The sequence below is a fragment of the Rhipicephalus microplus genome, chromosome 1 (assembly GCF_043290135.1).
Source record: "Rhipicephalus microplus isolate Deutch F79 chromosome 1, USDA_Rmic, whole genome shotgun sequence".
NCBI lineage: Eukaryota > Metazoa > Arthropoda > Arachnida > Ixodida > Ixodidae > Rhipicephalus > Rhipicephalus microplus.
In genome coordinates, this window is record NC_134700.1 from 115,683,616 (window position 1) to 115,698,684 (window position 15,069).

General features: G+C 42.0%; 1 protein-coding gene across 1 annotated transcript; it reads right to left on the minus strand.

The window, feature by feature from the left end:
* Window positions 1-1,909: 1,909 nt before the first annotated feature.
* On the minus strand, window positions 1,910-12,956 carry LOC142768784 (uncharacterized). Its single transcript, XM_075870842.1, has 5 exons — window positions 12,788-12,956; window positions 9,686-9,843; window positions 4,454-4,527; window positions 3,348-3,431; window positions 1,910-2,580 (listed from the first exon to the last, which is right to left on the minus strand). The coding sequence occupies exons 1-5, from the start codon at window positions 12,896-12,898 to the stop codon at window positions 2,471-2,473; spliced, it is 537 nt and encodes a 178-aa protein (XP_075726957.1). The 5' UTR covers window positions 12,899-12,956; the 3' UTR covers window positions 1,910-2,470.
* Window positions 12,957-15,069: the final 2,113 nt, after the last annotated feature.

The following is a 15,069-nucleotide window of genomic DNA, read 5'->3' on the forward strand; positions in this document are numbered from 1 at the left end:
AAATGTGTGCAGGACAACACAACTCTAAAGAATGCACAGCTCAGGAAAGCTCTTGCGGTCTCTGCGGTGTCCCTCACCCATCTGGTGATGGCGCATGCCTTGCGAGAGCTCAGGAGATTTAAATTATGCAAATAATTGAGCAAAAACGTTGTGCAAGACGCGAAGCTCAAATCGCCATCGCATAGCGCTCTCGTGGGTACGCAGTTGCTGCGATCCATAATAACCATGTCAAAGACTCGTCACTCTCAGACGTGATAGCCTCGACCTTTGAGAAAACAATACCAAAGCTATTGTAGAACCTTTCTGTGACGCTGACGGAGTCATTTACGCCAATAGTTAATGCACAAATCACTCAAGTCCTCATGAATGTTAATCATCCACATGCAGCCTCTATGCTTTCTTCAGCTAAAGAGATTAATGCAGGATCTGTAAAAAGGGGGCCTTATAAATCCAGCCACCCAATAGCAACACCTGTTAAAGAGGAATATCCCACAACACCTGTTGTGGGATATTTATCAAGGGCTGGTCCGTCAGACTGTGGCCGTAAATTATTCCCAATTGAACATCTGGATTGGAGCTCTCATTCCGATTCGCAGGACTCACAAATAAGATTCGACACAAAAAAAATGAAACGGTGGGCATCGCCATGAAAGCATAGATTTTCAGTGAGTCCTGAAGGGAAAAGTAAAAAATGTCAGAAAGAAATAGCATCAAAAGACTATTTTTTAAAAGATAGCTTATTGCAGAAGGCAGTGAATGCATATTCTCAAAATAGGTGGATTAAGAATCTTGCAGTGAAATCGCCGGTCAATTTTTTTCCGCAACTACTGATTTCTTATGCGTTTGTAGTCAGCATTCCTCTGATGTTATAGCGTTGCAAGAAACTTGGCTTTCCAAAGAAAAAACCTTTCATGTTAAAAACTACCGAACATTTCGCTTAGACCGCCCTTATCGAGGAGGTGGTTTAGCAGTGTTTATTTCTTAAATAATTGCATATCGGGTAAAAGTTACAGGTCAAATAATGAATTTAGAAAGTGAAATTTCAACATTAGATATCTCTCTTCTGGGACACCTTCCCTTTTCGTTAGTAAAATTATTTTCCGTCAGGTGTTCGAAATTCTAGTATTTTAGATACCGCGATTTCGCCTTGCAGAAAAGACATAATATTAACAATAGGAGACTTCAATTCTCATTATAGTAATCAAGCTAACCTCCCTGCGTTTCTGATATTCTTTCTCTCTCTCTCTCTCTTCGAGCTGGCCCTGCACAACACCCTGGACGAACTGATGAAGGCGCACAACATTGCGCTATAGGAGCAATTGTTCAAGTCCCAGACGGACAGGCGCATCCTCGAATCTCTAGGTATAACATACAGCACGCAATGTTGGGATAAGACTATGGTTCCTATCGCGGTCCACGACCGTCTCATCCTGCATAGAGCTGCGAAATTTCGTGTCGATAAAAGGACACACCTCAACATAAAACCAAATGACTGTTTATTACCGTGGTAGCATCTGCGAGGCGAGCATGTCGGCGCTGCAGCCGAACCACTGGAGAAGCAAAAGATGAAACCGAGCTAGGAGCTGGGGTTTCATAGCCACGAGTGGTGACGTAAGCCTCCGACTAATCTGTGGAGGCGCTGCCCCTTGTCGGAAGCGTGTCACAGCAAGTGGCCGTTTCACGCTTGGCTAACGAGTGACGAGACAGAGGCTGCGCAGGTTTGTGCGCTGTGGTCGCCACAGAATGCTACGTTTATTTATTTATTTAACTACTTGTTTGTTTGTTTATTTGTTTAATTATCTGGATTCAACGCCCATGAATTCGGAGAAAGCATAAGCCGAGGGGATGAAATCATGACTTGTATGCGGCACAGGTGACTGCAGTAGAGCACTTCACTCAGAAACGTTCAGTGTTTTTCGACACAAAAAATTATTTTATTCACGTGCAAAAAGCGGTAAGATACTTCAAAGCATGTGGAGAATCGATGTAACAAAAATTTCATATTTTATAGCGTCCCTCAAGCCTTACATATTGTGATGTCATTGCTTTCTGTATAGCCTCTGCGTCTGTCTTTGATTTAGGACCATATGTTTATGACTTGAAAAAAGGCTAGTTTTGCCCTGTTCACACATAGTTGCGTTGGTCATTGATTTCGGAGATACTTACGAGACAAGAACTGAAAGTTTCCACACTACCACTTCGCATGTGCACGAACATTTGTCGCTTTCATTAACATTGAAATCAAGAACTTCTGAAGGGTGTCATGCGTGCCTAGCTTTTAGCCACTATTAAGACTGCAACGCTGATGGAAAACTTCCTCTCGTCTGTGGTCCATGCCTTTGCCCAAGCGCTGCGTCTATAGCGCACTGTAAATACATAAGCAAAAACCTGATCCTGCTTCTAATATCAGTCATTTGGTCAAACCATTTCGAGGACACAACTAATGTGGATGGCGTTGAACCCTTTATAATTAAACCTCCTCGCAAAGTGGATATTTGGGTCCACACACCAAGTCGTAAATGAAACTACAGCATTGCACATCTTGACCAAGGGCGCTCTCAGGCAACCAGAAGCTGCATCCTGCAGAAACAAGAGGTATGCGTTAGTGCATGAGCAAAAGGACGTCCAGCAACTCGTGAAATGGGAGCCTTACGGTTTCACAAACTTCGATTTAGAGTTCTTTAGTTAGCCCTGCTATAACTCTTATGCAAAGTTTATCGTCTTCGTGGTGACGGTTCGGCGTGGGTAAGTCTGGCAATGGAGCACTCTTGTGCCCAGTACGTCACAATTTTGAATCCATGGAGCCTTTACTATGCTCTAGAATAATCGCATTTTGTTGTATGGAAAGAGCAACTCATACAGCTAACTTATCTCACCATTGTAAAAGAATTTCGAAAGCGAGGTAGCATCCTATCTTAAACGGCGCCGCATTTTTGCGTTTCCAATAAGGCGTTTTAAAGCGGTTGAAATTACACAGCATCTGAACGTTTGGTGCGAAAAAAAGGCGAGAAAACTTCGCAGTTTTTATCAAAGCTTCAACGTTTTATCAGCTTGCGTCTTCTTGTTTTGTTTGGGCAGTTTATTTAAATGGTTGTCACGCTGCAGAAATATTTTACTTGACATGGCATAATTCAGACATTTGAGATGCCACATTACTTATACTCTAATGAGTGAGAATTAATAAATATCCGGCTATACGCGCATCGCTGCTTTAACTGACATTATTGGTTGCCATTTCCGCCTAAACCATGTAGATTGGTAGCCCGTACGCAAATCCACGTTAACGATTCAATAAATAGGCTCGTTTAGGCACATCAAACTGTAAAATTTGAAATTTGACACAATACCTCCGTCTACGTAGTCATGACGAAGCACTTTGCATCGGCTGCAGTCTGCGTAAATCGCAGTCAAGTTGAAGCTTATTTTTGGTCCTGTAATGAAATGTGCAAAAAGGATGTAATCGATTAATATTTTCCTGTAAATAACATTACATGTTTTCTTTTCAGCTGTGCACATTCATGATTCCTGGAATTTAACAGATCTATTACCGACCTGCCGAAAGCATGTGATAGCTCTGAACTTTGTGGTACGGTATGAAATATTGTGCGCGTCTAAGTTTCCGACCAAGAAGATGGAACTAGCTCTTCATGGACTATAGGCTATAGCTTTGTCTCTTTTTTGGCTGGAAAGGCAATAAGGCGCAGCACATGGCGAGTTTCACTAGTTTTCTGTGGTGCCTAATAAATAATTAGCCACTATTAGGCCTCTTTACTACAAATGGCCGGTACAAAAAGAAAGATTGGTAGCTGCTTGAACGGCTTGATCTGTTTCATAACCTAATTATTTAGAAAGTCCCCTTCCCATGAGACAGAAGAATCAGGGCCGCTATATTTATTTCGGTTTCTAAATTTATTCACTAAAGCTTTATGCTGCTTAGCCACAAAAAAACAAGATAAAGTTGTGGAGCTGACGGCTTTGCATTCTTTTCCACCTAACAGTTCACTTTATAATTTATTTTCTTAGGACGAAGAAAGTTGTCTACTTTTTATTAGATAGAACTATGCATTTATATGCTGCAGTTTCTCCGCACCGTGTCACCTAGAGGTAACCTTCTGTCACGTATAAGAATATTTTAGAAAATTGTTCAACTTTTTATTGAGGTGAAGGTTATTTGGGTTTAGGCTAAGCATTGATTCTAAACATACTGTCAATATTTTTAATGAAAACAAAGCACGAACTACGCGGAATTGTGCGATGTTGCATACCCTTCCTCCGAATATGTGCGGCAAGATTATACGCATGTTGTAAGCCTTCGTTTCTCACAACGCAACTGACAAGTTCATCACGCCAGAGCTTTCTAACTGCGCCTAATGCTCTAAAAGTCAGAAGGTTTGGCTTCATTCCAGCTATCGCATGGATAACCTGCTATAAGCCTAGAGAGTACAAAACATACCTTTAGTTGTATCCGCGTGGAGGACGTTCTTCACAGTATACCCAGGAGATGACATGAGTGTTACTTTCACATCTCTTTAGCAGGTTCATCGATCGATGAATGTTGAAAGAAAGCAATAGATTAGTTGTGAATTAAACCTAATTTCGGGTTATCTATTTACATGATACATATTTAGGAATGTTTTGTATTTGTCTCTGGTAAAATCCTTGCGCCTTTCTTTGCCAGTAAACAGAACGCCCCAAATAAAAAAAAACTTCAGGCGCGTCTTTAAATCTGCCGTTGTAACTGCACATTTGTTCGAATTGTGGTTTGTTGCTTCTCAGAACACTTGTGAAGGTTTTCTTTGCCACAACAAAATACTCCAGACATTCGGTTAGATCTTGGTGCCGAAACTACTGCAATATCGCAACATGCAAGAAACGAGGTGACGTCAGAATCATATTGCGAAAATTGGCGAGTATTTTTTCGTTTCACTAAAGCCTATCGCGCCCACCATTGCTTAGCCGATGTCTGCAATTATTCCAGGTGTAATGCACACACGAAGCTTCTTCAAAAGAGTGGCCAAAAACGAAGCGGTTAATAATTTATTGGAACAAATGGAAAGCGACTATATAACACATCGCAAAACTGCCGCAACCATTAGAAAGCGGTGACATCGGCACCGAATTTCTACTAGAAAAAACAATGTCTCTGCATCTACAGCGCCCCTAAAACACCCTGCTTCACTGGCTACTTCATCGAACGGACACTTTACGATTGGTGCAGATTTCAAATAGCCTACATTGCCGGAGTCGTCGTTCCACGCATGGATGAGAGCTAGCGTAAGCGACAAGGCCAAAGAAGGCCTGTACTCATGTGATGCAGCTTGCTTTCATTGCGGAAGTCGCAGTGATGTGTTGAGTCACAGTGCACATCGGCAACAGTGAACACTGAAACAACAACAATTCAGTTGATTCGATAAGACAAAGCAATCATTAGAGATTTTCAGTGACTTCCACACACGCTTCGCGTGTTTATTGGCAAGCTCAACCTACCGTATGCTCGTCCTATGCAACATTTGCTGGACGCTCTGTGTGCAGTACTTCCAAGTCTTCAGTCGGCATCAATACTCGTCTATCCAAAGTGCAAAGTGACGTAACTGAAATCCTGTGTTCTGTATTATGCAATGCAGCAGTGTTCTTGTCGTGCTCTCTTCTTTCTCTCGCCATAGCTTTTATCCCTGCTCCCCTTCCCTCAGTGTAGGATAGCAAACCGAAAGCGCGTCGAGTTGACCTTCCTGCCTTTGCTTCCGTTTGCTCTTTATTTTTTTCTTCGCTTTGTTCCAAACTCACAGGTAAGGCTACAGCACATTTGATTGCAATGTAAGGAAAACCGTTCACTTAATTTTTTACGACGCCTGAAGCACTCCTAGTGTTTCATGACCAAGTGTCATGGCGTGAAGTGTCCTTTGTCTCCAATTCTTTCCTGAGAGCCACATATAATGACACAGGAACTCTTACGCTCAGTAGGCGAGATTAACCCATTTCTGTTGTGTATGGCATTGAAAAGAGACCAATAAGCACACCACTCTTTTCTATGGAGTGCGGTTATTGCAGATATCACACCAACCGGAGCGTTCCTTTACAGTGTGCAATATCGTTATTGGAACTAATGGAGCCAACCTACAATAACAAACTCAAAATGTCACGTCTTTTACTTTGTACATATACCTGAAAAACAAAGAAAACAACAGGTGTTCTGGTAGTGAGCTTCAATCTGGTGCTTTTACGGCAACGCAATGAAAACAGGTTTAATGACGTTGTAGCCATCTTTTAATGGCGTCGTAATCAGCTGATGGTCTTTGTTAGCCTTTCGTTGTGCAGATTGCACAAAAATCCATCTTCGCGCCTCCAAAGTATTCTCGTTGTTGTGTAGAAAACTTCACTTTCTGATTGTGTGGGAGTGACGGCGAACTTGGATTTTGTTTTTATCAGTTACTTTCAATATTGTTATGCTTTCTCTGACAGTTTTCCTGTGAATGGCATGCATGTAGCGGGAAAAGAGCATTTTATAGATGCGTTTGCTTTCTTTACATATCCTTAAAGGAAACCTCCTAATTTAACAGGTCACCTCCAAGGAAATATGAAAACGTTGGGGCGCCCGTTGATGACATGGGATGAGGACGACCCTACTGAATATAACATTCCCTAGGGGCGTGTCATGTGCTGTTTTGTTATATTACAGCTTGTTTGTCTCTCGTTTGTAGTGTCTGCCGTACTTGTCGATACATATTTATTCAATGTTCAATTCGAGCTTGCACGTAACCTAAACATGTATGTATGCAACATTTAAGTCACAGTACGCAATGCACGCTATTTGTGTTATGTGCTTAAATAAAGGTGTGTATGCAATTCACTTGACTCAATGTTTTTTTAGTGCAAGCGGATGTTGCCCTCTGTCAAATTTAATTTAATGAAAATGTTGCGATTTAAAAAGTTCATATCCCACGGAAGTGTTTCTGTGCTTTGATGTGGTAATTTGATTAGTTCTTTTCAAAAATGCACCTTGGTAAAAAAATTGTCTGTGCTTTAGTATAATGTCAATACTTTGAGTGTATGACCAGAAGAACTGAATAATTTGGCATCTGAAAGCACAGGAAAACTTATTCATGCCTTCATTCAACCTTATTCATTGCGAATTCAGTGAGTAAAAGAAAGAGTATGGAAGGCTGCTTTTAAAAGACACCCTACATAAAAAACATCCCTTAATCTCCCTGTCATGTACACAGCGTGTCCTTCGGGACTTGTTTGGCACCTGCGATGGCTAGCCCTGGGTTCAGGAAAGTGCGGCCAAATTGACCTGCAAGTGATGTCCGCCACTGTTGTTTTAAAAATGCAGTGGATATCCGATATTCATGTAGGGGTGTCCTGTGGACAACCCTAGCATGTCATTGTTGTCACAAAGTTTCAACTCTTATCGCTAACTGTTCCCACTCTACGCCTCCAAGAACCGGTTAATACACGGTAAATAGCAATAAGGAGATTGCGTCCCCTTGTCTTACACCTTTGTTTATTGGTTTTCTGTCGCTCTCTCTATGACGCACATTGGTTACAGCGATCCGCAGTAAATTTCTTGCAGGATGTTTATATTACTTCGCGGACGCCCTGATTTTGCAGTGTCTGCATGACTGCTGATATCTCTACTGAATCAAATGTCTTCTCGTAATCAATTAAGCCTCAGTACCGCAGTCGGGTGTATTTTGAGCATTCCTCTCTCACCTGAGCGATAGTATGAATGCGGTCAACAATCGATGAAACTGAACTAAATCCTGCTTGATCCTTTTTTGATTTAATTTGGTATGAGTTGAGATTGTTTAGCCAGTTCGATGCCAGAGCTTGGTCATGTTAAGCCCATTCAGATTAGGCCAGAATAAAGTAATCCTAATGAAGCTAATCTAGAGAAAGTCTCTTCTCAGTAAGTTTTTTCAACTGATTGCTTTCACGTTAAGACAATGAAGGTTAAGCCGGATGCAGCAAATCAGCATTGAGCTGATCACAAGCAAGTGAATTAGGAGTGAGTTTGTCTTGCCGGTTGTACACCTGAGCAGGGCCATATAATATCAACCCAGTTCAAAGCAGAACAAGTTGAACCTAACGAAATTCATTAGAGCTCTAGGAACGGGTGATGCGTGTCATGGCGCACATTACATGCATGGCATCATTATCTTATTATGACCAGTCAGTCCTCTTAGCCACATGCTCCTTTTAGGCCGTGTCAGTTTTGGTACATATCGCGGTCATAAGCGGCCACAAGAGCTTCATGATCACGTCATTTATGTCATGACTTATATGACATGCATGCCAATGTTTTCTTATTATGGTCATTGATGTATGTTTTCCTCATGTTCTTATCATACCATGTGAATTTCGGTATACACGTTCACCTAAGGGCGTTCTAGCGCCTTGACCATGTCCCGTATATCATTATGTATTTTAAAGGCGTGTCATGATTTTCATGCTGTGAGCAGTCATTTATGTTTGCACATTGTCTTGTCATGCCTCTTCATTTTCGGCACTTGTCAAATAATCAATCGTCTCCGAGAGCATAAAAATCTACGCAGCCAGTCAATAGACAGACCAATAGATAAGCTTTGAATGCCTTTATTTTGGCATCGGAAGCTTCGTGCGTAATAATTAGGGCCTAATTCATTTTTAAGAATATCACATGTGCAAGCTTTACTACCAGAAGGAAAATTTTGAGCCAAATTACCGCACATTGCACTGAAATCGATCCCTCTCTGAATGGCAGGCAATGCCAGAGAACGATAACGTTTGATCAATAATGGCGTCCACTAAAGCAGTGTCTCCACTCTGTCCCGAAGGAGCACATCGAGGAACACTACAACAATGTGTAACGTGTCTTGTGGTTACCAATACGTTCTTCCTACAATCCGAAAAAATGCCTAGCGTGCACCGTCTCACGCAAACCGACATGTCTGTCCTGATTATGCCCACCAACCATACGTATTGCATTTTTTTCCGGGAACTTCTAACCGAGTGCCAAGCCATGTCAAAGTTGCGCTCTCTGCTGTAAAACCGTTATACGAAAGATGTATTAGGTTAGAGTAACACTCTTAGCCTAACAGAGAAAGTATTCACCACAATAAAACAGATTGTTCTGAATCATTGCACTGGTTTCTTGTATATAGAATAGCTGCGCAAGGAGTATTAGGACGGGGCAACGTATATTATGGGCGAGCAAACAGAAATATTAATACGTTTCGATGAATAACCGAACAAATACCTCACAAAAATAAAGGAAGTTATGTATGCTTAGCTGCGTTATGGGAACAAGACCTAAACGGCTGCAATTTTTGAAGCTCTCTTGTCTTGCCTCGCCGCGGTGGTCTAGTGGCTAAGATACTCGGCTGCTGACCCGCAGGTCGCGGGTTCAAATCCCGGCTGCGGCGGCTGCATTTCCGATGGAGGCGGAAATGTCGTAGGCCCGTGTGCTCAGATTTGGGTGCACGTTAAAGAACCCCAGGTGGTCAAAATTTCCGGAGCCCTCCACTACGGCGTCTCTCATAATCACATGGTGGTTTTGGGACGTTAAACCCCACAAATCAATCAATCAAGCTCTCTTGTCTTGGCTATTAGCTTGCAGGTAATTGTGCCTTTGCCACATTTTTTTTAGAAATAGACGCCGTCAGATTTTTCTCACGTGTGAGCAATATATTTTTCAACGAACACTTACAAGTGCACATCGTCGCCAATGTCGACTTGAAGAGGAGCAGAGTCGTGCTTGAAAGAACCTGTCTCAGAGAGTTTGATACACTTGCCAGTTCCTCCGAAATACGGGTCCTGTTCGTAGTTTCTGTACATGACGTACCATGTTTCGTGCAAGGGGAAGCACTGTAACGAAACGGCATGGCTGACTCAGGTTTATACGCATCAAGCCCTCGGAACTTATTAAAAATTTCCTATCAGTGACACTTTCCGTAGGATGAGTCTGGACCCGGTTCAGCTGGGTGTCAGCCCAGTATTCAGCCACTGAACTACGCCGGTGCTTGTGACTTGTTGGCAAACACATCACCAAAGACACACAGGAACTCGAACCCGGTTCTTCTGGGTGCCCGCCCAGTACTCTACCACTGAGCTACACTGATGCTAGTGACTTGTTGGCAAACTTACCTTACGCAGGCGTGATGTCGGGAAAGCAATCACATTATTACGATTTATAAAGCGTTTTAAAACAGCGAACGCACAACCAGTCGTCGCACAAAGCGAATAACGTAACGAGTGGTCAATTTAATGCTCTAACCCATTACAAAAGCTTGTTCTTGTTTTCCCATAAACTGTGGCTGATACCCGCTGCAGCCATAATTCCTTATCGTCGTCAGCCACTGCGTGAACAATTGACACTAAATTTCTTGCAAGTGTTTAGTGGATACCACGCTTCTCAGAAGATTGAAGAAAAATAGCATAGCGAGTGCTGGCCTACTATATACCCGAAAGATAACAATAATGCCCTAGTGGGTATCCAGCAAATGTGCTTGCAGTAATTACCCAATGAGTGTATTCAAAAGGCTCTGAAAGGCTGCTCTTCTAGCTTTCACTGTGACTATGCTGCACCTTCCGCGCAGGTGTGTCGTTTTTTTTTTCTTTTCTACTGATCCGTTTGACATTCAGGCACACATTAAACAGCACATTCAACACATTAAACACTCAAAGTGTAGGAATTAATGTGAATCTTAGAAAAACTAAAGTTCTACTACAGGTTGTTGCACATATTATGGCAGATGGTCAGTTCACGAGCATGTCCAAGATTATGTTTAAAATCCTTTTAAGAAGCCTAATTGGGTGGACGCATGCATATTCAAGGAAACCAGCACATCTCATTACCATGGGTATGACAGCAAGTTTTATAAAAGGAGAAATCTTATGCCAATAGGGCATTCTCTGGACCTACTATGCGAAACCATGGAGCAATGGCGCCCACAACAACAACGGGAAAAATTCAAGAACGCATAATGTATGGTATGCTTTCAAGAGTAAGTGGGCCTCTTTCGCATCTTCTCAATTGTTAGGCAGCTTTTGTTCCCGCTTCATGCCTGAGCCATGCCGTAAGGAAAAGAACGAGTTCACGCGTAATACCACTTGTTTAGAAGTATTCTAAAAGACCTACCTCAAGTGCAATTGTCGAGGGTCAACTACGCCATAATTACTCCTGGCGTGAGTAAGCGGAGGACTCGCTACCGGTACGTTAAGTAACACGCAAACCCACGCAGCTGTTTCCTTTGTTGACAGTGTTGCTGCTTTTGACGATTAAGTATCTCTGAGCGCTTCTTAAAATGACATTCATGAAATGTTTTCGCTGAGGCAGTTTCGATAAATTGGGTAGCTCTTTGTTATAATACCTGCCTGCCTCGCACACCGCCTGAGTTCGATTGTGACTGAAACCCGAACAATGATATTCTTTCATTTATTGGCACCTGTCTACAATTTTAGGTCCCAGGCAAGAAAATTTTCGATCATAACCAATGACGCCTTCGCCGACGCTGACGCCGGAATTTTGGCGAAACGAGCTCTTAAGGCTCTGGCATTAAAATTTCGCCCATCTGAGGTTGTTTCTCGCGCTCCTATATCTAAGCACACGGGTGCGTAATTTCATTCCTATTCAGTTCAAAAGCTTACTGTAGCACAGCCCCTACTGCTTAGCAGCGGCCAACCGTAACGCTGAGCTAGGGGAAATACTAAAATTCCTAGTGGTTTGTACAGCCGATATGCCCTACACGCACATAGCTTCTACGACATACCCACTTACACATAAGCAAAGTCTCTTGTTACCAAGCAGCCTGTCTACGGTAGTACTCGTGCGTTGATTAGGGCATGTTATCTAAGGTTGATGCGTGCTTCGAGAGCAAGGGCAAGGCGAGTATTTCATAGTAAACACATCTATGGTCATTTAGTTATATATATAAATTTAGCGTGGGCACATAAATATTTTAAAGAAGCCAGGCCTATGAAAGATCAACTGAGCGCATCATCACATCATGAACTGAGCGTCTAATACTGGGGGTCTTGACCGGCACCATGCTTTCATCATGAAAACAGAAATTGTAAATGAATGTTTTGGGTAAGCATGCTATCCTTATTTTGAAGAAGTTTCGCAGATGTTCATACGTGCGTAATGTATTATGGTATAATGTATATAGTATAGTGCAAGATATAATGTTTTAGTAAACCATATATGCGTGTGACTTTTTATACTGCAGTCTAACTCGTCTAAACAAGTCGGCGTGCTTGCTAAAACTGCCAGACATGATGAGTATGAGTGCATAATCACCAGTACCGCATTGAAAACGTCTTTACACGCATGCATTGTATCTAATAACTTACTATAACCAATATCAATCATATATGCTCTCGTACAATAAGGTGAGGTTATTGGATTTCTTTCATTCGAGTCTTTTGAGATATTTCTGTAGGGAAGAAATTCAGAACCAACCCATTACACAACATGGTGGTCTAGTGGTTCCAGCACTCGAGTGCTGACGTTCGGCTGGCAGGATTGAATCCCAGCCGCTGTGGGCGCATTTCGATCAAGGCGAACTGCTGAATGCCTATGTACTCAGATGTAAGCGCCCGATGATAAAAAAAAAACGCCAGATGGTCAAAAATCTCGGAGCCCTACACTACAGTGTACATCATAATCATACTGTGGTTGCGGGACCTAAAACTGGCACAGTTATTATTCCTTAAACCGAGCACACATAACGTGAGAATCCAGCGCAAGAATATGCGATCTGTATTCAAATTACATTGAAATGCGCCTAGAAATTGGAGTCATACTTACTGCCTCCTCGTTTTGATATGTCCCGAGAGCTGGGTTGTTATATGGTATGTCTGCGCTTCCGTTAATTAGGAAGGGTAGGCAGCAAAAAGCGAATATTGCTAGGGCTATCATTTTCAACCGCGGACTAGTGTGTACGTTATGAACTCAAGAGTATATTTGCTGTCTTTGAAGTAACCTGTTTCAACTTGAACTGAGTATATAAAGTAGAATGTTTATATAGTCACACCCGATATTATCCGGTACACCTAAACCAGCTGCCTGGTAGGAGCACGTGGGGGGTCACAGACGTGCGATACTATACCAAGCAAAAAACTGTCCGTGTACGTACAAAGTTTTTCTTTTGAAGGGAAACTATTTTTATTGGTAAAAATATACCTAGTAGGTCGAAGCACATAGCGCGCATGTGGGCCGCCCTTTTGTAAACGACATGGACGCGGTCTGTTCATCCCACATTCCATGTGACAGCGGATGTGGCTGTTAGTATCTTCTCGCAAGTTTGACTGTTTCTTTTTCTTGATAGCAGGAAATGGTATTTAGGAATTATAGTCTACACACTCCAGATAAATCTGCTTTTTTTTCTTCAAAACAGTTGAGTTAAACGTGATGTATTCCGTGCGTACGTTGTAGAAACGGAAGTTATTTAAGAGGAGCGAATAAAAACAACATTATGAGTCGTCACAAAACTGAGATGGCCACGACCCTACTTATGATCTTAATCATTCTTTATGTGTTGTCATTAAGAGAAATCTTTCGTAGTCCCGTCAAGCAAACATTTGAAGCAGAGATTTTAGGAGATGTGGCCAAAGATTTCAGGTGCCCCAGCATCATAACTCCTCAAGTTCATGGCGGCAACATGATGGGAATGTGAGTGCTACTTAAGGGCAGTGCATTAGAAAGCACATCCTGAAGGCACGTTGAGCTGTCGCTTAGCGGCACTAAACTTAATATTACAAGCAAACAAAAGAACTCATGAGAAGGTCGAGAAGCTGTGAGAAGGTCTTGGCCTCCCTAGAAGCCCCTGAGCCTCGAGAACTGTAGGAGCAGGAATTCTCCGGCTGGATGTTACCTCTACCCCCACGTCGCGAAAAAGGTCATGTGTATTGGCATTCACCATCTCCTACAAGTCAGTCAGTCATCAAAAGTTATTCCGGTCCTAAAGAACTACAGAGTCGTAGTTGCAGGCTGCCCCCACGTTGGGGCCGGTGGACCATGGTGCCCCTACCCTTCACGGAGCCTTTGAAGAGCGCTCAGTTGTTCATAGACATCGCTGCTTATAGTGGTCTTCCACCAGTCATTTTAACACCAACATTGCCAGAGCATCTGTGCTAACGAGCAATACTCTTCCTGACACATAGAGCAGTTTAAATCATTATTCATTTTTTAATTGAACGAAATTTATTTCTGTCTCTTTTTCCTATGTCTGCATCAAAATAAGACATAACATGGAAAAATCCTAATACCTTACTAAGTCAACCACGGCATTCAGAAATTCTGAAAGAAATGACCCAGAATGACAACGAATTTAGTGGGAAACAATGACAGATTCGATCAATGACTATTTTGTCAATCGACTTCGGAGAAACTAACTACCTTGCCCTGCGTCACATACAACGCTGTAACGACAATACATTTTTTAACCATGTTACGATGGATGAGAAAATTTCTACTTCTGCAGGGCTCAAGAATAGTGCTAGCGGCGATGCAGATTGTATTAACATGAAACCTGTCAAACACAATATGGACCATTTAGCACCTTGTATAACACGTTTTTCAACTTCTGTTTAGCAGACGGTAGTTTTTGAAAACAAAAATAATGTAGCAAAATTAGTCGGCCTGCATAAAAAAGGAGAAAGAAATAACATCGCTAACTACGGGACAGTGTCCTTTTTGCCTATATTCTTGAAAGGCCTGAAAAAAGTTATTCTGTCAAGATCCTACAGCTTTTACAATAAGGATGATAATAATATATATGACACAATTTAGTTTCAAAGAAAAGCGATTAACAGAACTCGGTCTATTAGAACAGAAAAAGTTCATTTTGAATGCATTTGAAAATCGACACATCGCTTCGGGTATCTATGTAGATTTTCCAAAAGGCTTCAATTATCTTTATCATAGCATGTTTTAAAAAAACTCGCAAATAAAGGATTTCACGGTAAAGTCCTGGCCCTTGTCTGCTCCAATTTTGGTTGTAGGTACCAATTTGTAATTATAAATTGCCACTCTTTCGACATAAAACCAATTTTCTCGAGCTTTCCACAAGAAAGCATCCTAGGCCCATT